This window comes from Hermetia illucens, chromosome 1 (genome assembly GCF_905115235.1).
Source record: "Hermetia illucens chromosome 1, iHerIll2.2.curated.20191125, whole genome shotgun sequence".
NCBI classification, from domain to species: Eukaryota; Metazoa; Arthropoda; class Insecta; order Diptera; family Stratiomyidae; genus Hermetia; species Hermetia illucens.
The window spans coordinates 160,055,493-160,080,538 of record NC_051849.1 but is presented as its reverse complement, the minus strand read 5'-3'; the positions used below and the strand labels follow the sequence as shown (position 1 = coordinate 160,080,538).

At 43.5% G+C, this 25,046-nt stretch overlaps 1 protein-coding gene across 9 annotated transcripts in view; it reads left to right on the top strand.

The window, feature by feature from the left end:
* Nucleotides 1–25,046, top strand: part of LOC119647302 (ral GTPase-activating protein subunit beta) — a 37,365-nt gene that overhangs the window by 6,151 nt on the left and 6,168 nt on the right. For 6 of the 9 annotated variants that reach the window (XM_038048212.1, XM_038048205.1, XM_038048211.1 and 3 more), the window contains 5 exons: nucleotides 5,628–5,888; nucleotides 6,213–6,635; nucleotides 8,012–8,116; nucleotides 8,177–8,317; nucleotides 21,016–21,559. In XM_038048212.1, coding sequence (XP_037904140.1) covers nucleotides 5,628–5,888; nucleotides 6,213–6,635; nucleotides 8,012–8,116; nucleotides 8,177–8,317; nucleotides 21,016–21,559 — 1,474 coding nt within the window. The remainder of the gene's footprint in view (nucleotides 1–5,627; nucleotides 5,889–6,212; nucleotides 6,636–8,011; nucleotides 8,117–8,176; nucleotides 8,318–21,015; nucleotides 21,560–25,046) is intronic. The other 3 variants (XM_038048208.1, XM_038048206.1, XM_038048207.1) reach the window with 2 other exon arrangements.

Sequence of the window (25,046 nt, the reverse complement as noted above, 5' to 3'; positions counted from 1 at the left end):
ATATGGGAACTATGAAATCCTACCCATACAGTGAGTAACATAAATTTACGTGGAGTTTAAATCCTCATACGTACAAAGGGGGAATGTGAAATTATTTTCACCGAATATGGTCCTGTGAAATATCAAATGAAAGGCTTCGATTAGTACTTTCTGAAACTGATATTAATTTTATCGTGAAGTGTAAAGTGCGTGAGTGAAGAGCCAAGAGTGGAAATTACCTAACCCAGAAATCTGAAAAAAAATCAGGGTGGTGCGCTTATATGAATGTCGATGGCCCTATATCAACTAGGAGACGTCTCCTCATGGGAGCAACGCAGTCCGTCCTTCTCTATGGTGCGGAGGTATGGGCTGATGCCCTTGAGGAGGTGCATCGTAAACGCCTCGCCCAAGTGCAGAGGCGGGGAGCTTTGCGGGTGGCGTCTGCTTATCGCACCGTCTCCGAACCGGCTGTGATGGTGATTGCGGGAATGATCCCCGTTGCCCTCCTTGCCGAGGGGTAAGTGGATTGCGCGGCTCATCGACAAATTAGACCCATGGTTGAACAGAAAGCACGGTGAGATTGATTACTTCCTTATCCAACTTCTAAGTGGGCATGGAGGTTTTCAGTCTTACCTGCACAGGGTTGGGAAGGCGCGATCTCCTGATTGTGTGTTCTGCAATAGAGTGGCGGATGACGCTGAACACACCTTTTTCTCTTGCCAGAGGTGGGGCGGCCTCCGCCAGCAGCTTTATGCAGACACAGGGGAGCTCTCTCCAGACAACATTGTCAGAGAGATGCTGAAGAGCGCTGGCAGCTGGAATCGTATTGCGCATTATGTTCGGGCTCTTCTTACTACGAAGAAGATTGAACTCGACCGGCAGAGGGATCGGACGGTAAGGGGTTCCCTGAACTAACAACAATTCCCTTCCTCCCCTCCCCTTGGTGAAAGGAATTCCCTGACTTGAAGGCTCCCAAAGCCGGGAGAGCGGGAGGGCTAGCCCGAAGTAATGTGTCAAACGGTTATAGGCTAGTTCTCTGATGACAGGGAGGTGTTTAGTTGATAGTCCGCCAGCGTGCTGTTGCGGGAGTCCAACACTCTGTGCATAAACGCATTCACCTACCCTACTCCCAAAAAAGGCCTCAAAATATGTCCCATTCCGATATCTGCTCAAATAAATTTACTAATAGTGTATTATCAACTTTCATCCTAGGAGTACTAAATTTTGTACCAGACGATATTGCGCATACGCATGCCAAGTTCCAGCAATGATTTCAGAACTGTATCGTATTATGAAAGAATTTGCTTGTGGTTTCAGGTACCTTAACGATCGGTCCACGATGACGAGGAATTGAAGAGCTGGAAAGAATACTTCACCATGGTTCTAAACCGTATCACATCCGGTGAGGTTCCGCCTCTTGTGAATGAAATAGCTAGTCATTCGTAACATCCAGATACGGACTGTTCCTCTAAGTAGAAGAGAAATCATTTGGGCCATCAATGCCCTCTAACGGAGTAAAGCCGCTGCTCTTGACGGTCTCCCCGCCGAGTTATTTACATCTGTTCCTGCAGTTACTGCAGATCTGCTATTTCCTGGGAATGCGAGACATTTTCTAGAGGATGGAAGAAGGGGGAAATATAATAGTTTGGCTCTAGAACGTATTAAGGAACAGCACGAAGGCTTGATTGACGAAAAGCGGGCTGGTTTCCGCTCTGGATGGTCCTGCATTGACCACATCAACATCCTGCGGATGGAATAGTGCACAAAGTTTAGACCTTCGCTTTGCGAAAAAGCTTTGGGAAGCGACAAAAGGGAAATACCTGGAGTTCCTTACTAATCGCTGTTATCAGAGGGATAAATGTGAAGTGCTTCATCCAGGTAGAATCTCAGAGGAATTTGAGGTCGAAAGTGGAGTTCGCTAGAGTTGTACTTTGTTACCGATGTTATTTCTTCTTGTTATCGATGAGAACGTCATCGCTGCTTTGTCCGGAGGACTTGGAGGATTCAAATGGACCATGACATGTTTCCTCAAACATCTAGACTACCTTAATGACATCTGTTTGCTCTCTCACTGTGTTGTGAACCTTGGGCAAATGGCTCTAGATTTAAAAAGAAAAACAAGTAGAGTCGGACTGAAGATAAGCACCAACAAAACCTAGGTTGTTAGTCGGGCGAATCATCGCACTTTTCCAATCTAAGAAGCTTCATTTTTGCTGACGGTGACACCGAACTTGATATCGCTCGAAGCGTTAATATCGCTAGGTCCGCCTTCGTTCTCGTGTCTAAAATTTGGAGATGCTATCCTGGAAGGAGCTGAAGCATATTTCAACCGTAAGCATGGTAGACGCGCTATTCCCCAGGTAAATGGTAATGGGTTAATGTGATTGGAGATGGTCAAAAGACCATCCTAAGTGATCAAGAGGGGAGAATTATTAGAAACCTAAAAAGATGGCGAAATTGATCGTGAGGGTCTGCCCGCAAATATTCAAGTTCCATCGAAGTGTTCCGTCGACATGCAGTTTGGCATCATTCATCACTCCTAAGGTATTTGATAGCCGACTTTGAAACGATCGCATGACCGCCGACTTCTACTTTCACAGTGTTCTTTTTTTTACAGTTCGTTATTAAGACTACTTCCGTTTTCTCTTCCGCCAATATCCGCCTGGCTCTTTTTAGCCAGGACTTTGCCGCTCTCACTGTTTCCGCCACGTAGCCCTCTACACCCTCTGCATTGTTTTCTGTACCAACTACAGCCAGGACATCCGCAAAGTCGACAACTGTAGCCTCTGTGATACCCCCAATCTGACGCACTCAACCATCCCGTACCGGAGACTCCCCTTTGAGAGACAATTTTCGACCAGATTCGCTAAATATCCGGGAACTTCTTTAATTGGGCTCCAGTTCGTGGAGTTGAATGCGTGAGATCCAACGATAAGACACCACACCAGCCACCACAAACTAGCATATCTTTCATGAGATTTACCACCATGCTAACTGCATTCACTGTAGCTCGACTAGCGGCGACAATCATACTGGCGCTTCGGCAAGCCATTGCTGCTTTCGGCGATGGGTAGTAATGTGGTGTAGATGACTTTTTACATCATCTTCCCCATTGTATCCAACAGGCAGATCATCAACACCAACTTTTTCTTTTTCCACTAATCAAGGAATATCCCTTATTTTAGGCACGCAGATTCTAGCGAGAAGGTCGGGCCTAGTCTGCACTGCTAGCTGTAAAGCTCTGTTATCCAAACTTGGGGCCTTTTGCTCCCGATTGTCGTTGAGCTGGACCACCGTTTGCCTTCTGCTGTTTTCATGGTGAAGATCTTCATCATCAGCCAGTCTAGGCTTGCCTTAGTAAGGAACTCCAGACACCCCGGTCTTACGCCAAGGTCCACCAATTCGATATCCCTAAAAGCTGTCTGACGTCCTGACCTACGCCTTAGCTCCATCTCAGGCAGGGCCTACCTTGTCTTCTTTTTCTACCACAGATATTGCCCTTATAGACTTTCCGGGCTGGGTCATCTTCATCCATCCTTTTTTGGCTTTGTAACAAATTGTTTTCAGTTGTCAGTCCTACGCAACTCCCAACCTGGAGGACTAGTGGGCACAATTTGTCCCATTTTTAGGCGGGGGAGACTCGCCTTCATCTTTCTCCGTTTGCAGCTTTTTGTTAAGAGAGATCTTCCAGCGGTTACCACGTGGAGGTGGAGATAGGGTTCCGTAGTAGAGCTGTTGGTGTTGGTTCAGCAGGCGTTCTCCAGGTTTTATGCTCCATCAATCTAAGTTCCGCCCTGGGACTTATATGACCCTTTGGCCATTACTGTAGAAACGCAAATCCACGGAGGAATCGATCCGCTGTTAATCAGTTAATCTATTAAGGCAGGATGCATTAGGGGTTGCTCTCTCTCCTGGAGGACACAAAGGTCTGCGCATAAGCATTCGCGAACGATCTAGCTGTTATAATTATCGGCAAGTTTTCTGGCCCAATATGTGACCGCCTGAATGCAACACTGTATGTAATCCAATTGGTGCCTTCATAATGGACTCGTGGTGGACGCTAGGAAGACTGAACTAGTTATGTTCACTAGGAACGTCAGGTGGAGCAGCTACACGCTACCCACCTTAGCAAGGGCGGAAATTCAACTGGTACAGTCAAATATTTAGGAGCATATCTTGACTTTAAGTTAACGTGGAAGCATTGTATCCAGGAACAATACCAGAAATCGTATAGATGATCGACTGTGACAGGTAAGACCTGGGAGCTTTCATCAAAATGGACTCATTGCATATGCCAACAGCAGGAAGCTGCTGAAATCTTTGTGATTTGATACCTTGGTAAGGGTTTCTTCAACGAAGAGTGCATTCTTTGTCTCTGGAGAATGTTCGCAGATTTGCGAAAGTCTGCGCGGACGCCGTAGTTGAGAGGCAACAAAGGTTTGAGTGTTTGGAGCTGCGGTTCTTCCGACTAAACTAAGCGAATCAAAAGCTTTCATTTGACACCCCACACGATTATATTCGGAGAAAATCAATTTTTCACCTCCTCTTTGTTTGTATGAGGATCCCACTTAAACTCCACGCAAAATAATGCCTTGCACTGTATGCATGGGGTTTCATAGTCTATATACTTTCACCAAATTTCATCTCTATAAGTGTAGCGGTTTTCGAGAAAAGTGCATGTAACCGACAGATTAATGGACATATAAAACATACTAAACCGATTTTAACGAAGCTTTGTTTTACACAATTCTAGAAAGCAGCAATCGGAAAAGTTCGAAATGAAAAGGAGATGATTAAAGATTAAGTCTAAATTCGAAAAGGACGTTCGCTTGATTGTGGTTCAACCAAACCGAGTTTCGATTTTAATTATGACGGTAATAGTGGTGCAAGACCTGTTTTCAAAAACTGCGTTTAACTGAAGCAAATTATGCCCGCAACCAGCAAAAACATTTACCAATAACTTATGAACCCTACTGGATGGATGGATGCTCCTTTATGTACTTCTGGTTCAAATTTCCCCAGAATTTTGACATAAAGGTTAGACGTATTGGATTACATCGTTAGGTTTGATTTTGCTCGGGTTTTGCTAACAAGGTCACCCTAACCTCCTTCCATATCGTTGTTATTTAGCCCAGGATACACTGGCTTTATAGAATTTAACCACTGGTTGTTTTATAAGTGGAGTTCTTTGCTGTAAGGCCATGGGGTAAATTCTCTTATAGTTTGAATGAGTCTGCCGCCGATTTCACCATAGTAAACGTTAGGTTCGAGTTCCTAGATTTTCGGTCTTTATTCGCCAACGTTTCACCCTAGATCACGTCATGTTAGGGAGACATTCTTATGAATTCATAAATCTATGTTTTTAACAAAAGTTGACAACGAATTAAACCTTATTTACCTTAAAAAAAATTATAGGACAAACGGTTTCGTCCAGGGCAGAGGCAACTCTTCAGACGCTGCCTCACCTCTGCCCTGGGAGCAGCGTGACCGTGAGTGGCATCAGATGGAAAACGCTCCTTTATATTTTCAGGAAAACACGCCAAGGGTGCGAATTATATCCAATCGAAACCAATAGTTTGAGCCTGAGCTGGCTAAAGCTAAATAAATTATCCTAAACAACTTATTTACCTTATTTATCTTATTTACAGTTGAGGAAGATGCCCAATTAATCCCGAATGGCATGACGAACGATTGTATTGCACAAACTTGGTATAGATTTTTACGCACAATTGGGAATCCTACGGCTCTTTGTTCGCCACAAATAATAAGCAAAACTCCACATTTTATGCAGTGGTCGATGACGCGGGAGGACGGAGTTGAAGCCTATCAACATCCTTGTTTGCTCGCATTACCGCAGATCTTTCTGAAAGCAATCAAAGGGATATCGAGTCAGGTTGATGCTTTTTTGGGTAAGTGATGAGCTTCGTTTGTTTAGAGTTTCTAGTATTGATTGGACATTTGGTTGCTTTTGATGATTGACGAATCGAATGAATTTGATGCATTGAATGTAAACAAGATATGATAGGTTGGGCTAGACATAAGACTTATTGATTAAAAAAATTCATGAACCAAATGTGCAATCAACCTATATATTGTAGCTAATATAGCATTCCGTAGAATGTATTGTTTCCTGTAGCCCGAAGGACTATATATAATCTCTAAGGCTTGTAGATAGAACCTAATGAGAATTCACAGATTTAAAATATTTATTTCATCCCATAAAACAAAAAAAGGTATCTATCAAGCACCACATCACGTCCACGACGACACTAATATACAAAATGTAGAATTGCGTGGTGCTAGTGCTGTAGATATCGCGTCGTCATCATCAACATTTCACAATACGGTAGCATCTAGTGGTAGCAATTTTAGGGATACTTTTGGTGTTGGTGGTATTTTGTCGACAGCGACATCCGTGAGCTCGAGCAGTGGAGGCGGGGCCGGAATAATTGCCGGCTTGATTGGCACCAATGTACATACACAAGGAGTGACAAGTGGTGGCTTTGCATCGGGGACAACTGGCACCCCACTCACGACTATGATTAGTGGCGTTGCTGCCAGTGATCATATTTTGCATTCACCTACGCCACCGCTTCAACGACGTTTGGCGAAAAGTTTTAGTGTTGCACCATCGACGTCGACGTCACAGCAAAAGGGTGTGGATATGATTTTCTTTTTGAGCAGTAGTTTGTAGATGGAGTTGTTTTTTCTTTTATCTACTGAATAGTTTGAACCGCATGCTTGTAGTGATTTTGGTTTAATTGTTTGTAAGTTACTTGTTTGTGTGATATTAATGTAAACTCTAGGTTCCACAATTTTTCATTAACATTATTGCATTTTGAACTTACTGCAAATTCAAATTGATCCGTCAAGGTTCCTTACATACCAAAAATGGTTCACCAAGATAATTTCCATCCTTTTTTAAAATAATAGACATTTAAAATGAACTTTAATTGTATTACACTAAGCAAATTGGCTATGACGATAGATTTGGCGTCTATTAACCGAGCTACACTACAAAACGTATGAATATTTTCATTTTTTTAAAATTCTTTGCTACTTTTACGCAATTCTCGACACTCTCGATCCCCAGACTAAATATTTCACACGCTAGACAAAACTACTCTAATTTCTTTGCCACATGTTTAACATCACTTACTGCGGCTTACATTTAGACGACGATACCTACGCCCCTTTGTTGGGTACTGGCATACTGCTTACATTCTACTTTACAAAATTAAGCGACTGTCGTTAAAATTTGAAATCAACCGAGAATAGTTTGCTTGATAACATCAAATATGAATATTTGATTTTGCTGTAATTGTTATCTGTAATTTTGAAAATTTTATCAGAGATTAATGTTATGTTGAATGTGAAAAGTAGATCTGAATAGAGATTTGTAAATGTTTTGTACTGAGTAGAGCGTGTAGGCACTTAAATTCACACTTGCGCAAGTTCTCATGTAATAGGCTCAAAGGGAATTATTATTTTCCCAATCTATATGCTGTGCATCATTACCGAAATTAGCGTAAGGTGTGGTACTTACAATTAACTTTGACTCACAGGACTATCAGATTATTAGGTGCTTGATATCAACACAACTTCACGAGTAAACACCAACAGTTTGTGTATTTTTTCATTAACACCAACAATCCACATCAGATGTTTTGCGCACAATTTGTGTTTTCACTGATTTCTCTCATGCAATGGAAGATTCGTTAAATCATGGAGTGTCTATTAGTCATTAGGTTCAAACGCTCAATTTGCACAGATAGTGCGTTATGTAAACACAATACGTCGTGACAAAACAAATTAATTCAGACCCCAAACATATATAAAAAGGCATGTGGTTTTGTTCCCTATCTACTTGTTCTGTAAATCAAAAAGAAGAAAATGTTATTATCAGTAACTGAAAGCATGTGTGCCATGTGTTATTTTACTAGTTGTTGTCTTCTAAAATAAATCTGTCTCTTTTGAGTTGTTTTAGTCTCATATTAACAATGGTCTTTTGATTCGTATGTAACTGATGTAGGCTTGAGTAAGGCATCATTGATCGGTTTGACCAGTTCGAGATCGACAACAGTTCATCCACCATCAACACCTAACTCTGGACCACCATCATCGAGTAGTTTGAATTGTAATAGTTGCAATTAGACTTGAAGTGAGAATGATTCTATAATAGCGATTTTTGTTACAGCTTTACCGTCGATCGGTCATGAGCAGAGACCGCCTTTGGCTGTAGCGCGACCTAAATGTAACAGCATTTTGCATCTGTTTGGTGAATGGCTTTTCGAGGCAGCCCACATTGGCGGGGATGCTTGGGTACAAAATACAAAGAGTAAGTATAAATTATTCTGTTTATCTCTTGGATTCTAGTTTCTACAAAAATCCCTTGATGTTTGTGTTGGTATTCAATGGTCAAATGTATTAATGTATATTAAACTCATATAAGTTTTTTAAATGTACCAACTGGTCCTTCAAGTTGGGGGTTGGGTAGGGCTGACAACCCCCTAAACCGATGTGACGAAGCCACGGAAGAGGCCTCGGACAAGATAACGATAAACGATTTGTACATTTCCTCATGAAATGTGCACTCCCTGTACTGAGCAGTTACCCGATATCCTGTCCCAATATAAGGCTAATGTAACAGCGTTGCAAGAGATGCGATGGACAGGGATCGGTTTCCTGGAGAAGAGCCGCTACACTATATATTATAGCGGCCATCCAGTAAACCATGTCCTCGGAGTAGATTTCTTAGTCAGCCAAAAAATGAAACCTGCTGTTATCGGTTTTGAAAACATAAGCGAACCGCTATGCACTCTGTGCTTCCGAGGCAAATTTAGAAGTATGAGCCTCATTAACGTTCACGTCCCTACAAAGGAGACTGCAGAGTCCCAAGTCTGATAGGATATGATGATATGATATGATGTCCATATTCAGGCAATACGTCGGCCCCCATGGCTTACATAGGGATACCAATGGTAACGGACTGCCGATTATTCAGTTAGAAGTATCGCACGAAATGGTTGTTGGAAGTACCTGGTCTGCGCGAAAAGCAGTCCACAAATATACGTGAATGAATGAAGCCTTGATGAATGTGAGAACATATAGGGGGGGGCCAATATAGACTCGGACCACTATCTCGTTGGCATAGTGCGCCGAGCTCGAGTTACGACACCACCTACAATCCCCTTTGACAATCAGGTGAGAGAAGGAAATGGATAGTGCAATAATCACAGTCAACAGAGTAATGATAATACTGAGTAATGTTACATTCTCAAAAAACGCGGGCACGCGCCGAGACTTATCACGAACTCCGTCGGGCGGAGAAGCGACTTCACAGACGGGAAAAGGAAGCCTGGGAGAACTAACAAGTTTGTGAACTAGAAAAGTACAGGGAGCAACCGCACCAGGCGCGGAAGTTTTACCAACAAGTCAGCAGGATGAAGCCTTACACACCTCGATGCCGAAACAACGAGGGAAATCTGATTTCCGACAGAAAGGTCATATTGGAGCGATGGGTAGAGTACTTTGATGAACTACTGAACAACCAGAACATCGGCGAGTTTGAGGTCCCGCCAACTGAAGACGACGGACAAATACTGCCACCACCAAGTATAGGAGAAACAGTCCGTGCAATTCATCGGCTTAACAATCATAAGTCGCCAGGAGCCGATGGAATTACAGTCGAAGTGGTTCATCAACTTGTTCTCGAGGTATGGGACAGTGAATCAATGCCTGACGACTGACAAAGAGGCATTATCTGTCTTATACATAAAAAGGGAGATATCACACAGTGCAGCAATTATAGAGGTATCACGTTGCTGAGTACCATCTATAGGATATTTTCCTCTATATTGCTAGGCCGGATAGCCCCATACGCCCAGAACATCATTGGCCCATACCAAAGAGGCTTCACTCCAGGCAAATCAGCAACAGATCAGATTTTCTCTCTGTGGCAAGCGATGGGAAAACTGTTGGAATATGGACATCAGTTGCATATATTCATCGACTTTAAAGCCGCCTATGATAGCATAGCCAGGGTAAAACTGTACACGACCGTGAGAGAATTCGGTATTCTGACGAAATTGATAATACTGACTAGGCTGACCCTGACCAATGTGCGAGGCCAGATAAAAGCAGCAGGATCACTCTCAAGACCATTCGATGTCAACAACGGTCTAAGACAAGGGGATGCCCTATCATGCGTCCTCTTTAACCTGGCCCTCGAGAAAGTGCTCCGTGATGCTGAGGTAAATGCAAGGGGTACGATTCTCTTCAAGTCCACCCAACTACTGGCCTATGCTGACGATATCGACATCATGGGAAGAACGACCCGAGACGTACAAACTGCTTTCATCCAGATCGAGCAGGCGGCAATTGGCGCGAGATCTTGGGCTGCACGTCAATGAAGGCAAGACAAAATATATGGTGACAACGCCAGCATCGAAAACCAACCAACGAACAACATCAAACCGCACTGGTCAAACGGGAAGAATAAAGATAGGAGACTACAACTTTGAGACCGTTGATAATTTTTCCTATCTAGGGTCGAAAATCACAACCGATAACAGCTATGATGATGAAATCCGCGCACAGTTGTTGGCAGCCAACGTAACCTATTTCAGCTTACAAAAACTGTTCCGCTCGAAATGTCTCACCATAGGGCCAAAGCTCTTACTATACAAGACAATGATCTTGCCAGTCCTCATGTATTCCTCGGAGATTTGGGTTCTTAGCAAGAAGAATTGCAACGTTCGAGAGAAGAATCCTCCGAAGAATTTTTGGCCCCCTACATAAGGATGGACGATTCCGTAGCCTACATAACGACGAAATCTATGAGTGATACCATGACCCTCAGGTTGTGGATAGAATCCGGCTGAATAGGTTACGGTGGACGGGTCACTTAATTCGTATGGATGAGGATGATCCCACCCGGAAAGTCTCTAAGGTCAATATCTATGGTAGAAAAAGAAGACGAGGCAGAGTCTGCCTGAGATGGAGCGATGGCGTAGGTCAAGACGCCAGACAGCTTTTAGGGTTATCGAATTGGTAGACCTCGGCGCAAAATCCTTGAACCCTGACCCTCTTGACATCTCTATTAGTTGACTATGTTGCAACACGAGGATCAACTATTTCTTTATATAATTGTCTTATGAAATTCTAATCTGGGAACAATTCTAGCGGTGGTTGCAATAGTAAAAATAGATTTGTTATTTTCCATTTATTTGAAAGTCAAGCGACATCACAAAATGAAACGTTTGCACTGTTATATCCGGTGAAGATCTATCGCTCCTCAATATAAAAAGCGGTCATTGTAATATTGGGATAAGAACTGAACCTCCTTATACACATAATTGGAATTATTTTGACTTTCGAAGCTTTAAAGGAAAAAACGAAACAGTTTCATGTAGTTCCTGCAGCCTCCAAATTGTATGTCCTGTAATCTCCGTTTTGATCCTACTGTGCAGACCACATCCACGTTTTACGAGTCGCAGTGAAATGGTGTATGCAATTCCTTTTGTTTCGTTTATTTTGTTACTGGTTTTGTGGAAGTTTTCTATAGCTTTAGCTGGGAGTATATGGAAGAACTTTCGACGACCATCCCAGGAAGAGATAACGATCTCGAAGGTGAGAGTGAAGGCATTTTTTATGATGGGTGATTTATTCTATTTAAAATTGCCGGGAAGAGATAGACAAGTTAAAAAGCAAACATTTCTATTAAGTATCTGATTTCTCCTTGCTTTTCTGCTTATTCACTCATTATTTGTCCTCGTTGGCCGAATCTAAAAAAAATGGCCCGTAGAGGCGGACCAAAGGTTAGTACCAATAAAACTAAATTGCAGGTTCTCCTTCCTGCAGGTTGTCCTTCTTTATGTTGAGGGTCTCCATATTGGGATTTTGGAGTCATTTATCTATTTAGACAATGGTTTCACATTGACGGTAGCATCGAGCTGGATGTCGACGCACAAAAAATGCTAAATTCATCTCCGCTATTTTGTCGAAAATTTGAAAACGTTAATTTGACACATTCAACCCAAACTACGATTGGATCGCGCTAGAGCTATATAGCCTGAAATAAATAGCATCTTATCTCTATCTGGAGGCCAAGTCTGGAGAATACGGTGGGTGAGTAACTAATTCGAATCGTAATTGGTCCAGTATGACCATTTCTTTCTAGAACGTGTGATGGTGCGTCATCGTCATGACACAATTTTTTTCTTCGTCATATGCGACCATTTTTCATCTATTTCGTCGTTCAGTGGCTCCAATAGCCCTGCAGAGTCGTTTCTGATAACTATTCTTCTGTTCTCTAGGTAATTGTGCCATGCGCATTCGAAAGGAATGGAGGTCAAAGACTTCCCGGTTGAGCGTTGGTCTTCCAGCCACTTTGCTCGGTTTTTGTGGCTTTTCGGCCACTCTGCAAACTACCTGTTTTAATAGACGGTCAACAGATGCAGAACCCAGCGCGCGGATAGTTTTTTTTTTTAACTCCAAATCATCGTACAAATGCACCCCGCCTTTATTTTTGACATACCCAACGGCGTCAGCTAACTCATGGAATTTCACTTGACTATACGATTATCGTATTCGTAGCCTTCGGTGCTTGTACGAAACATTTTAAATCCACGAAACCAACGATTAACTGTTTTTCTCAAAGATGTGATTGTTCAAGAGCTTTTCCCATTGAATCAAGATGCGATTTTCTCCTTTTTCCATCATCTTTCGCGAGGAGGAAGGTAGCTACACCTAAACGACTGTGGCTTTCAAACGAATGAACAACATACGAAACTTCACACATAAAATAAACTATTGAAAACTTTCGAGATTTATCAGCCCATATAGTATTTCGGAGGCTACAAAGTTTGAACGTAGTCAGTTTGTTTGAATTCGGGGTGACAAGTTAGTCTATTTGAGTGCAGAACTATGAAATTTGTACGTAGCCTGCAATGTACAATATATGTACATTTAGCTTGTTCGTCTGCTCACTCTAGTGTGGTATTGAAATTTAGTATTTGGGGTTGCAGTAAATTTTTACGGAAAAGACAATTTTGGGTTACTGTAGCTTTATCAGTAATAGTACGATTTTGATCCGGGGGATATCATGTTTCATGATATTTTCCATAACTCTAGGATCGACTATCTATCCAAAAACATAGTATATACTATTATTAACTTAAATTGAGTACCGAATAGGGTCAGTTTCGTGATTTTTCGGTTGGGTAGTGTATGTCTACACAAAACCTTATTATAATCGGTTTACTGTCTGTCTTTTTTTTAAGGAGGTGGAAATTTTCAAAAGATTCTGGCCTGGGCACGTCATAATGTGGGATTTTTACCCACTAAAACCATCCCCGAACCCCAAGTATTTGATGGCCGGCTTGGAAGTGATAATACGATTGCCGATTCTAATGCAGGCGTAATTTCTCTTGCGACGCTTAGTGATGAGAACCGCTTCCGTCTTTTCCTCCGTGAGTGCCAGTCCAGCCCTCTCTAATCAAGCCTTAATAACACTGATTGCTTCGCTTGAGTACAACTCAGCAACCAGCAACCTCTAGATGCTTTGCGATCACAACCAGTGCTATATCTTCGGCGTAACGCACCACCGTGGCCGCCTCCGGAACCGGAAGGTTAAGTACATCATTATATTATACATGATGCTCTACAGTAGTGGGCCCAGTACAAGGTCCCGTGAGACACTCGCGGAGACAATGTACTCCTTGGGTCCGCTCTTGTAAGTAGCTATCAATAATAGCGGCGAGGTAGGTGGGGACACCAATCGTCGTCAGAGACTTTCGTATAAGGTTCCAATTGGTCGAGTTGAATGCACTTCTCACATCCAGGGTCAGCATCACACAATATTTGCTGGTACAACCCCTTCCGTGAATTGCATTTTCGATCAAGCCAGTACACATTTTGATGGCATCAATTGTTGATCTCACTTTACGGAACCCATACTGTCTATCTAAAAGGCCCCCTTGGCTCTCGACAACTGGGAGTAATCTATTTATTATAAATAATCCGCTCCAACATTTACCCCATAGTGTCTAGAAGACATATGGGTCTATAGGAGGACGGTTCCCCTGGAGGTTTGCCAGCCTTAGGCAGCACCAGCTTCTGCTTCCATGGTGCAGGAAAGATACCCTCGGACATGCACGTTTCGAACAGCTCCGCGAACATATCCGGTCTACATTTGACGGCAGGTTTGAGGGGTTTATTCGGTTTGCGGTCCAGACCCGGGAGTTTTCTGTCGCCTATTCGACTGCAGATCTCCAGCAGCTCGTCCTTGATGACTGGTGCAATTGGCGTCACATTCAATGGGCGCTGGAAGGTGTCAGTACCCCCGTCTTACTGGGAAAATAACCTCTGGATTATTTTCAACAAGATCATAGGGTACGCAATCTGCGGAGATGCGACGATTTTACAGGCGCTACCCCACGGATTTACGTCCGCTTCCAAACAGAGCTCCTTAAAACATTCTCTCTTAATCCGCTGGATCACCTCACAACCTCAACACAATCGTCATTGACGCATATGAGGCCAGCTGTCCGGCCAAGACAGTCAAGTCATCAAGGGATGTACCACGGTGGAACAAGAACCTAGCCAGAATGAGAACAGAGGTACGAAAACTCTTTAACCGGGCAAAACAAACCGGGGACTGGCGGAGGTATAAAAATGCACTGACTGCGTATAGCAACGCGATCAGGGAAGCGAAACGGAACAGCTTTAGGGAATTCTGTGAAGGGATTGAACAGATCACAGAAGCAACCAGGCTGTACAAGGCTGTAGCCAAAGACGGGGGAATATTCTCTGTCTGCTTGAAAAAGGAAGATGGGACATTTACCGAGAATGAGGAGGACAGGGTACACCTGCTTCTCAGAACTCATTTCCCGGGGTCCTACCCCTCGGCGGTAGGCGACAACAATCTGCTTAACACCCCAACAACTAATAAAAGGGAAAGGAAAGAGAGCTGGAAACTAGCAAAAGAGGTATGCTCAGAAGATAGGCTAAGATGGGCAGTGGGAACCTTTAAACCAATGAAATCTCCCGGAGTAGATGGCATTTTCTCAGCACTTATCCAGAGAGGCCTAGGAATTATCTTAGAGTCTCTTCTGAGGGTGGTAAGGGGGAGCATAGCACTGGGTTATATACCAAGGGCATGGAGACGGGCAAAAGCGGTCTTTATTCCGAAAGCGGGTAAAAAGGATCCTTTTCACCCTAAATCTTTCAGACCAATCTGCCTAACATCGTTCGTACTCAAAACGGTGGAGAAGGTCATAGACAACTATATTAGAACTAACGTTCTAAAGCGTAATCCCCTACATCACTGTCAACACGCTTACCGGGCAGGACGGTCAACTGAAACTGCTCTGTATCAGCTGACAGAGGTACTACGGGACACTATAGAAACAAAAGAAATTGCACTGTGCGCGTTTTTGGATATCGAAGGAGCATTCGACAACACATCGCACACAGAGATACAGGATGCCCTGAGCCGCAAAGGAGTGGGAAACACCCTGGCACTCTGGATCGGCAAAATGCTAGAAAGCAGACACATAGAGGTACAAACAGGTACAAATTCTATTATCATGAACACCACTCAAGGCTGTCCACAGGGTGGAGTACTATCGTAGCTGATGTGGAGTATGGTAGTGGATGAACTCCTGGACGTGTTAACTAATACTGGAATACAAGTCCAGGGCTACGCGGACGACATTGTTCTAATCTGTAGGGGCAAATATGAAGATACCCTATGTGATAGAATCCAAACTGAATTAAGAGTTACTAGTGCCTGGTGCAGGAAGGTGGGACTGCGGATCAACCCAACCAAAACCACCATAGTACCATTCACTAGAAGGCGTAAGCTGGATCACCTGAAAGCCATAACATTACATGATATGGAGGTGAAACGAGAAACAGAGGTCAAATATTTTGGAATCACGCTAGACCAAAAATTACTCTGGAAGACACATGTCGGAAACACTTGTCGGAAAGCCGCGAGGGCTCTGATGACTTGCAGATCCATAGCAGGAAAAAAATGGGGTTGTAGCCCGAAGATACTACTTTGGATATATACTGCAATAGTAAGGCCAATGATTACCTATGGAGTGGTAATCTGGGCAGAAAGAACCCAACTCAGCACACAAGCCAGGGAATTACATAAGCTCCAAAGGCTGGCTTGCGTGTGTATCAGTGGGGCAATGAGGACATGCCCAACGGCATCCCTGGAGGGATACCAGGGGATTAACCCCTCTCCATCTGCACATACAGATGCAGGCAAGGAGATCAATATTCAGGATGGCCGGTAGTATGAGTGAGGCGGATAGCTGCCTAAATCGAAGGAAGATTGATATCCTTTCTAGGCGGTATCCCGAATTACTGATATCGGGGGGCAACATGACAACGAGGTTTCACTTCGATAAGAAGTTTGAAACACGTTGGAGTAACAAGGCAAACTGGGAGAGCGTGGCTGCGACATACGGCTAAACCAGCAACTGATTACTTGGTACACTGACGGATCTCTCACAGCAGAGGGAGCGGGTGCCGGTGTCATTGGTCCAAGGAAAATGTACTTTGAGCCAATGGGCAGGTACACTAGCATATTCCAGGCGGAAATTTACGCCATAGATAAATGTGCCTCCTTTAATCTGCAAAGGAACTACAGGGGGAGAACATAGCTATTCTCACCGATAGCCAAGCAGCGATCAAGGCACTTAGGTCGAACCAGGTGAACTCTAAACTGGTATGGGAACGCCTTGAGAGACTGAATACACTCGGCTCGTCCAAAAAGGTCTGGATACTTTGGGTTCCAGGCCATGCTGGGTTGGAAGGCAATGAGGCAGCGGATGAACTAGCCAAGAAGGGAGCAGAGATGCCTTTACACGGGCCAGAATCCTTCTGTGGAATCGGAAACGGTTTCATGGCTATGAATGTAAGAAACGAAGAGAAACGGTTGAGGGAACTATATTGGGCGGGCCTACCAGGGATGGAGCAGTCCAGGGTGCTTATTGGGGGATACGAACCCATGCGTACAAAGGATTGCTTAAACCTCACCAAAAAGAACCTCCGAATCATAGTGGGAATTCTCACTGGTCATTGTCGGCTGAACTATCACCTAGGGAAGCTAGGGATATCTACGGACACTGCCTGTAGGTTCTGTGAGGTGGAGGACGAAACCTCTATGCACGTCCTGGGACAGTGTCCGGCACTTGTGCAAAGTAGGTCGATACATCTGAGAGAACACTTAATACCAGATGCAAAGCTGAAACTTCTGGAACATACTAAAGTGGGGAACATACTAAAGTTCCTAACGGTTACAGGCCTGCTTGAGATACTATGATCAAGAGCTACACTATAACCAGTAAAAGGGGCACAATAGTCCTTCAAGGACGCGGTGCGACTTTCCCTTAACAGAATAATAATAATACTCCGCTGGATGGCGAGCTTGAGGTTCTTGCGAGCTTCCCTATAGGTATGCACTTTTTTCCCTTGGTCGATCCTACCTATTGTCCTCTGAGCCGTTCGTCTGGCTCTGTGGCAAATTGATCGCAGGCTGGCAAGTTTACAATTCCATCAATAATTGAGTCTTCTAGTGGGGAATGAGCGTCTCCCCGACGCGTCACATGCTTTAGAGATGCTTTTTGGGAAGCTCTATCCGTGGAGGTGCCTGCTTTGCTAGGCAGGTCTAACCACACCTCCATGAATGTTTGCTCGCCCACCGCTTTTGTAGACCATTCTGGTGTTCTTTTGGATTTCGGCTTCCGTGGTGCGGGTCTCCTGCCTTGTGGCTCCGTCCTTAGTTCAAAAGTGATTGCCTGGTGGTCGCTGTACGTGAAGTGCCAGGACATGTTACGTGCTAGCGCAGGGCTGACAAAAGTCAGATCTACAATTGAACCAGATCCCCCTTTCCGATAAGAGTTTACATAACCTTCGTTGACCAGAACTACACCTAACTGGACGAATGCTTCTAATAAACACCGCCCCTCTCTCTTTGCTGCCCTACTTCAAAGTCACCGGCTATTACCTTTGGACCTCGTTCCCTTGCGTTGTGAATAAGATTGCGCAACAGGTCTTCAAACTCAGGCAGTGTGAGGCTCCGTGGGGCGTAGCAGCTGTATACGAATATACCGCTTATTTTTGCGCACACGAAGCCACTAGCCGCCTGACTCATGCTATATTGTGTGTCTTGACGACCGCACGCCCATATCGCCGCTCCACCAGTCGAACCTGTGACCCATACACCAATGGGATGATGTCTGTACTAATGATAACAATCTCCGATTGATGCCGCTAGTGCATGCCTTCGCGAAGTGTCCAAATATTAGGCATTTGAAGCACCTATTTAAAGGGATCTGTTCCCTTAGTCAGCCAACAACTTCTTCGCCGACTTCGCTACTTTTCTCGTTCCTATTTCTATTTTTTTGTCACATAGTCAAGAATCGACGGCAACAGCGTATAGGCGAAATGGTTACGCCAGGGATGACGTCCATCTTGGATTAATTTGCATACATTACACAGTCATTCAAGTAGTCTCAAAGGAAAAGCCAGATTTTTTATGCTGGTCATTTCGGGACCTAATTACCATCAAGTGATCCATTGCAGACATCAAACCGTGTAGTTAAAATCTGATAAAATAGTTGCCCTGAAATTGTAAAAGTTGTCTTACCCTTTGACGATAAATCAAACGATAGTTGCCCAAATGCATAATAATAATAATAATCGTTGGCGCAACAATCCATATTGGATCAGGGCCTTGAAGTGTGTTAGAGCACTTCATTCAAGACCGTAACGGTACACTAGGAGGCAATGTGGTCAGCATTGCGCTCGCCCGAGATTATTACCCTGATTTGACTCAGGTACTCATTCACAGCTGAGTCGACTGGTATCCGACGTCAAATCACGATGCAAATTCCACTGCCACCAGTGAGATTTGAACCGCGACCTTCCGTATGACAGCCTAGTGCTCTAACCACTGAGCTATCCGGACACACATCTGGCCCAAATGCATCCATTAGATTTATAGCAAAGTCGAGCTGCACATAAACACCAACAAAATTCAAAATTCTCAATGTGACTGGTTATCGCACTCTTCCCATCTGCATTAATGGACAAACCATTGGAGCCGTTGATCAATTCGTGTATCTAGGAACCGTTGTTTTTGTTGACGGCTGCATCCAAATTTATGTCGCTCCTCGCTGTGTTGACGAATCTGAAAATGTTGAAGGTGCTTCGCTTCAATGCTTTCTGTCTGCGACCACCACTGTTATTTGAAAACTCCAAGCTTCAAATGGGGCAAAGGGCTTGATATTATTTCTACTACTAACATCCGCCTTTGCTTTTTTGGCTGATATCTGGAAATGTATCTGCTTTAACAACAACATCATGTTGAGGCAGTTCTGCAGGATTCTCTCTGTTCTGCTATATCAGGGAACCTTCACTGTTACTCGAAAGCTCTAAGTCTTCTGTTTCTGAGTCTTGTCATCATGGTATTCTGACCTGATACAGTTACCAACAAAGAACTTCATCGGCGCGCCGGCCAGATACCCGTAGACTCGTTGATGAGAAGGTGAAAAAAGCAACGGATGGGTCACATATTAAGAAGTTTTGCAGAAGGCCCTGCACGGATCTGAAACGCATTTCATCAAGCCGACGTGAATGGTTCATACATGTGGGTGACGCGCTATGTTCTATTTAGGGGCAAATGGCAACCATCTTTATATCTCAGTTCGTTATAAATAATTGCAGCCTTTCGAAGATGAATGAAAATATCGAAAAAAGCGGAACGGATACGCGGCGCTAATCAGCTTACATGTATCGAGTCACAATCACACTTTGCATAGTTTCATCACTAAAGTCCCTGGCGAAGAAAATGCGCGAAACTGCTCGATGATTCTCGGTGTCAGCATCAGGAAGTTTTTTCGTTTTCGTTTAACTCACTTCCTAGTGTCGTTATCGATGTCGTATGGGGTTAGACTTATCTGCAAAGCCTTCTGCTTCGAATGTTGTTGTTCGTTGGCGTGTCATGTTTATGTAGGTTTTCTGTAAGATTGGAATAAGTATGAAGCATAGGGTTCAATGGAACTTGATGTCACTTGACACTTGTCGAGTGGCTAATCGCGTTTTCTATTATCATGAGTCCGATCGGCAATTTCTCCCACTTATATTTTCCGCTGCTAGCATTCTTTTTACAAAACTCCATTTTGCTGTGGCTGCGGTGTCTATTTATCCTTAGATCCTCAGATTTGAGATTTTCACCTAAGTATTGGGTATTGCTTCTGGGTCACTTGGTGAAAATTGTGGAGTAGCAGAATCAATACGGCCAATGCTGGCATAACCGTCGTCAATTGGATTGATCAGAAAATCCGTTCTTTTTAACATCCTGATAATACTGCCGTCTTAAATTCAATAACAGTGGGTTCAACTTTTTTCTAAAGTTATACTTGAAGGATCGCAACCTTCGGGGTTGCTTAACTTAACCGACAGCGCAATTACTTTCGTTGGAATTTGAAACGTTCTTATGATTGCGACTGGGCTCTAGAATGCGGCATTTGGGCCTTCGAATATTTGGTAAACCACAACTATAACAGAAAACTTGATTTTCATCTGCTCATTTCTTAGTTACTGTTGAAAATTTCAGTACATTCTATCGGAATTATAAACAGAATCTTGAAAGCGGGTACTGCATACTATCACCTCTTCAATCTCAGCAGAAAAGTTCTAAGGTGTGGTGCAATGCCTGCTTGAAAGGTTCTTGTTGTCTAAAAGTTGGCCTGCTGCACTAACCTGAGCAGGTCGTTTCTTTTTGCCTCTACACACCTGATTTCAATTCTCTATCCAGTAATTGCAATCATCCTTAGGATCTGTTAATGAATACTCTAGCCGATTTGCTAGAAATAATAATACCTGAATAGTTATCTAGTTATCGAAAACTTCGCGCTTCTTAAAAGCAATAATAAACAGTTTTATTTCATCCTATGCTATATCTCATCATTCATTTTTTTCAATACTAAATTTTCTCTCCTTTCTTTCTTCAAGAACAAGCTACCGAAGCCAGTCGTCGACCATCCTCAATGATTATGGAGCATCGAAAAGGCAGCATCTCGCTTTCACAGCCCAACTCGCTCACCGACAACTCCAACCTTCCACCGGGTCTTACAATTGACAAATACGAATCTGGACGAGCAGAAGCAATTGGAACTCTTTGCCGAATATTCTGTGCAAAGAAAACTGGGGAAGAAATCCTCCCAGTGTATTTGGCACGTTTCTATGTAGCATTGCAACAATGCTTGCGAATACCGGAATCGAAAGAATGTGATGAGACACTTGCGAGTATCCTCTATAATTCGGCTGACATATTTCGTCTGGATTTGGACGGGATTCATGTGCTTTTGCCAGGATTTATTTCAGCACTGGAATTGGTCTTGCCTGAAAAAGATTTGAAAATCAAGTCAGATGCGATTCCATTTAACAAGACGGAGTTGAGGCGTGCTTCGATTAATATTTTGCTGTCGATTTTGGCATTGCCTTTGCATTTTCAGACGTTGCCGATTCGAGATTTGAATAATGGGCCCATGGACAGGTTTGTATAGTCATTTTGATTCAATATTTCTAATTATAGGATTTTGTAAAGATTACAAATAGTCAATGTTGTTTCTTATCATTGAAACATTCTTCTCACATTGTATGACCAAGCTTTGTCCATTCTTAATTCACTTTCTTTAAAAAACTCAGGCATCTAAATATTAAATATTAAAAATGTTCAAATGCTGAGCTTCCTTCCGATGTGAAGAATCGGCTACCGCTAGAACCGCAGCAGTCATCACTAGCCGTATCAGTATAATCACTTTTAGTTAGAGGGGCAATAGGAGTAGAAAGGAATTTAGACTGATCGGTGGGAAACTTTTTGCGTCCGTGTAGGTTTGTTGGCGGGTTTGGAAATAAATGTCACCTTTACATCATGCCAGGTAATTGGGATATAAGCGTTAAATATTCCTAATATGTAGATCTAAGGCATCCATTCCCTCTATTACTAGAGCAAGTTTGATGCCATCCGGGCCCAGGACTTTTATCCACGGAACGAGTTAAATACACATTTGAATCGGTCAAGTGAAACTATTTTCCATGGTTTATCGTTTCTTCATGCTTTTTGTATACTCTCCGCTTTCAGCTGCTGGCTACGTTCTTTGACAAGGATCTACTTAACTTCGAGGTTGTCTCAAGCAAATTAGTCCCTTTGCACAGGCGTCTCCATGATTATTGCTTAGCCGACCTTATGCTCTTCTTTAGAGCTTTGTACTGATTCCACCCAATAGTTGAATTAGATTTTAGTGTTCGGTTGACGAGTCCCCTTGTCGAGAACAAAATCAGAGTTCCATTCTGGTGTTTTGCCGTTCTTTGGTATATTGAGTAGACAGTTCTATTCGAAAGCTTCTCTGATACTAGTTGTGATCATCTGAGTCATTTTGTCAATTCCAGGTTGCGATGTGCACTAGGGATTGTAATTCGGACGCAAATTCCGAAATGGGGTGATTGAAGGTGAATTCATGTCGATGATTTGAGAGTATGATATCGTTCAATACCTTCCACTTTCAGACGCCGTGATGTCGATGACTTTCGCCTGATCGTATTGGAAAACGTGGGTTCATTACTCAAGTTGAGGATCCGCAGTTTGCTTTGTACCAGAAATTCTAATAGTCCCGAAATATTGCACCTTATCTATGTGTGCATGTGAGTTTGAGGTGGGGGAGAGGCAAAGCCTCTGAACATTCAGACCGTCTAACGGAATATCCCAGATTCGTTTTTGTATCGCAGGATTTCCGTTAGTGGATGTGATGCTACCCACTGCAGTTGTAGCACATCTTCTGTGGATTCCGCTTCCTCATTATAGGATGAACACCTATCATTGAAGAATTCCTGTTCTGAACATATGCTTGGCTAGTGAATTATGATCTGTCAACAATACTTCTACAAGTTTTCCTGCTTTTCGACAGAATAAACTTTGCCCTGTGTTTGTTTGGTTCTGACAGGAAAAGTTTAGTGTGTTTAGTAACATTAAGGCTTAGCAACCTGTCATTATGGGAAGCTTGTACGGAGTTTTTGATAGTAACATTAGCCTGCTGCTACTGTTGATCCCTCAATTGCGGGTTTTGGTCCGGGTGTGGGGAAATTGAATCCTGTTTTGCTACAGCATCTTTACGCCAAAATAACCGGGTACCTAGAGTAGTTTTGCCGTGTTGAGTCTAGAAACAGTGCCCAATCGATTTTTACATTCCTGAACGATTTTTGAAGTGATCAAACGACTGCTCAATGGCCACAATGCAGCTTGACTATCACTACAGGTTGCGATGCGCCTGCCCTTTAACCGCACGTCAGTCATCCAGGTTGCCGCCCTCATGATCGGATACATTTGAGCCTGACAGACCGTTGTACTATATATGGTCCCAAGGGAAAAGCCCACTTATCGTTTTTGTTCGAGAGGTAGGTTCCTGCCTCAGAATCCAGCGGCGCGTTGTGTATTTCTACACACCGTTCCGAGATGCCGACCAACAATCAGCACAGCCATGCCATTCGCACAAGCTTGAGCGTGTATTGGCATTTCTTGCAGTTCGCATAGTAGTGAATCGATCAGCATACTCCACAGCAGGGGCGATAGCACACCTCCTTAGGGGCAGCCTTTCGTCGCTTCTGTTGTTAGCGATCAACACCCACTTCAGCATACAACAATCTCTGCGTTAGCATAGCGTAAATCCACTTAATTAAAGCTTCATCAACACCATGCTCTCTGGCAACATCACAGATTTTTTGAAAGGGCACACAGTCAAACGTCCTTTCAATGCCCACGTACACCCCCATCGCGTACTAGTCTTTCAGAGTTGCGTCCTCTATCTTTCAAACCAAAAAAGTGAAGGGCAGATTCACAGGACTTTCCGCGTTGGTAAGCATGTTAGTTTTCAGTTAGTGGGTGCGATTTAAGCGCCTTTTCGCGAATGTGACGCCCACCAGTCTCCAGACATTTCAGCGAAAATTATGTCAAGCTGATTTGCCTGAAGTTCTTTGGATTTGAATAGCCATCTTTCACAGGCTTAGGTATGAATACTGTCTTCACCTTCTGCCAAGAGGAAGGCACGTAGCCCAGAGGAACACATCATCGAAAAATACTTCTTAGAAGTTGCCCTTAGTGCTTCATCCATGCCAGGTGCTTTGAAGTGTTCAAATTATAGTATAGCATTGGTAATAACCGCTCTCGCAGTGTCCCAATTCCCCTTGCAACATCTTCGTGGTGAAACGTTGCAGAAACCGCCAATTCTTTTCCTCAGACTCCTGAGACCCGTTCTCATGGGTGGTGTACTTCCAAGGAAGGGGAAATAGATTAACCCTCTGCAAAGCACTCTGAAAGTGTGCGATTCAGAGTTTCTAATTGCTCTTCTATCGCCGAAGGAGTCGTCAGTCGCCTAGGAAGCTCCAATTTGTCGCCTAGAAGAACATTGAACTTTGTCCAATCGGTTCTCCTAGGATTCCGTCTGCAATAATCAGACTAAATAATAAGTAACGGTGATCTGAGAGTGAGACCCCAACTCTAACAACTTTGAAGCGCAGATGGTTAGGTCAATTACTTCACTTCTTCTAGGCCCCACGAACATAAGGGAGTGCCCTACGCATTTGAGGATAATGACATTGTAGTCATCAGACCAGATGAAGTGATATTATCAAACAGCTCCTCTCCTCTAAGATTGCATTTGCTACTACTCTAGTGCTGAGCGTTTCCATCACAGCCTGTTAAGAGTTCAAGGCCGCTTGATTTTGCATACACCCAGATCCCTTAGTTCTTGCGTCGGTGGAGGACACAAACAATCATAGCGTAAGTAAGTAAGTAAGTAAGCAGAGACAACTATGAGGTAACTTGGTATTGTAAGTGACCGCAACAAGGTCCTAGGTATAGAATTGTCTCAGCATGGTTGCGTCTAACAATTTGCCATCAGAACACAGGCCCTCGGTCTCGAGGATCTTTCATCCAAAAAGATCCTAGCCTCCTTTACTGATCCAATACCACTGATTTTGTTAAAACG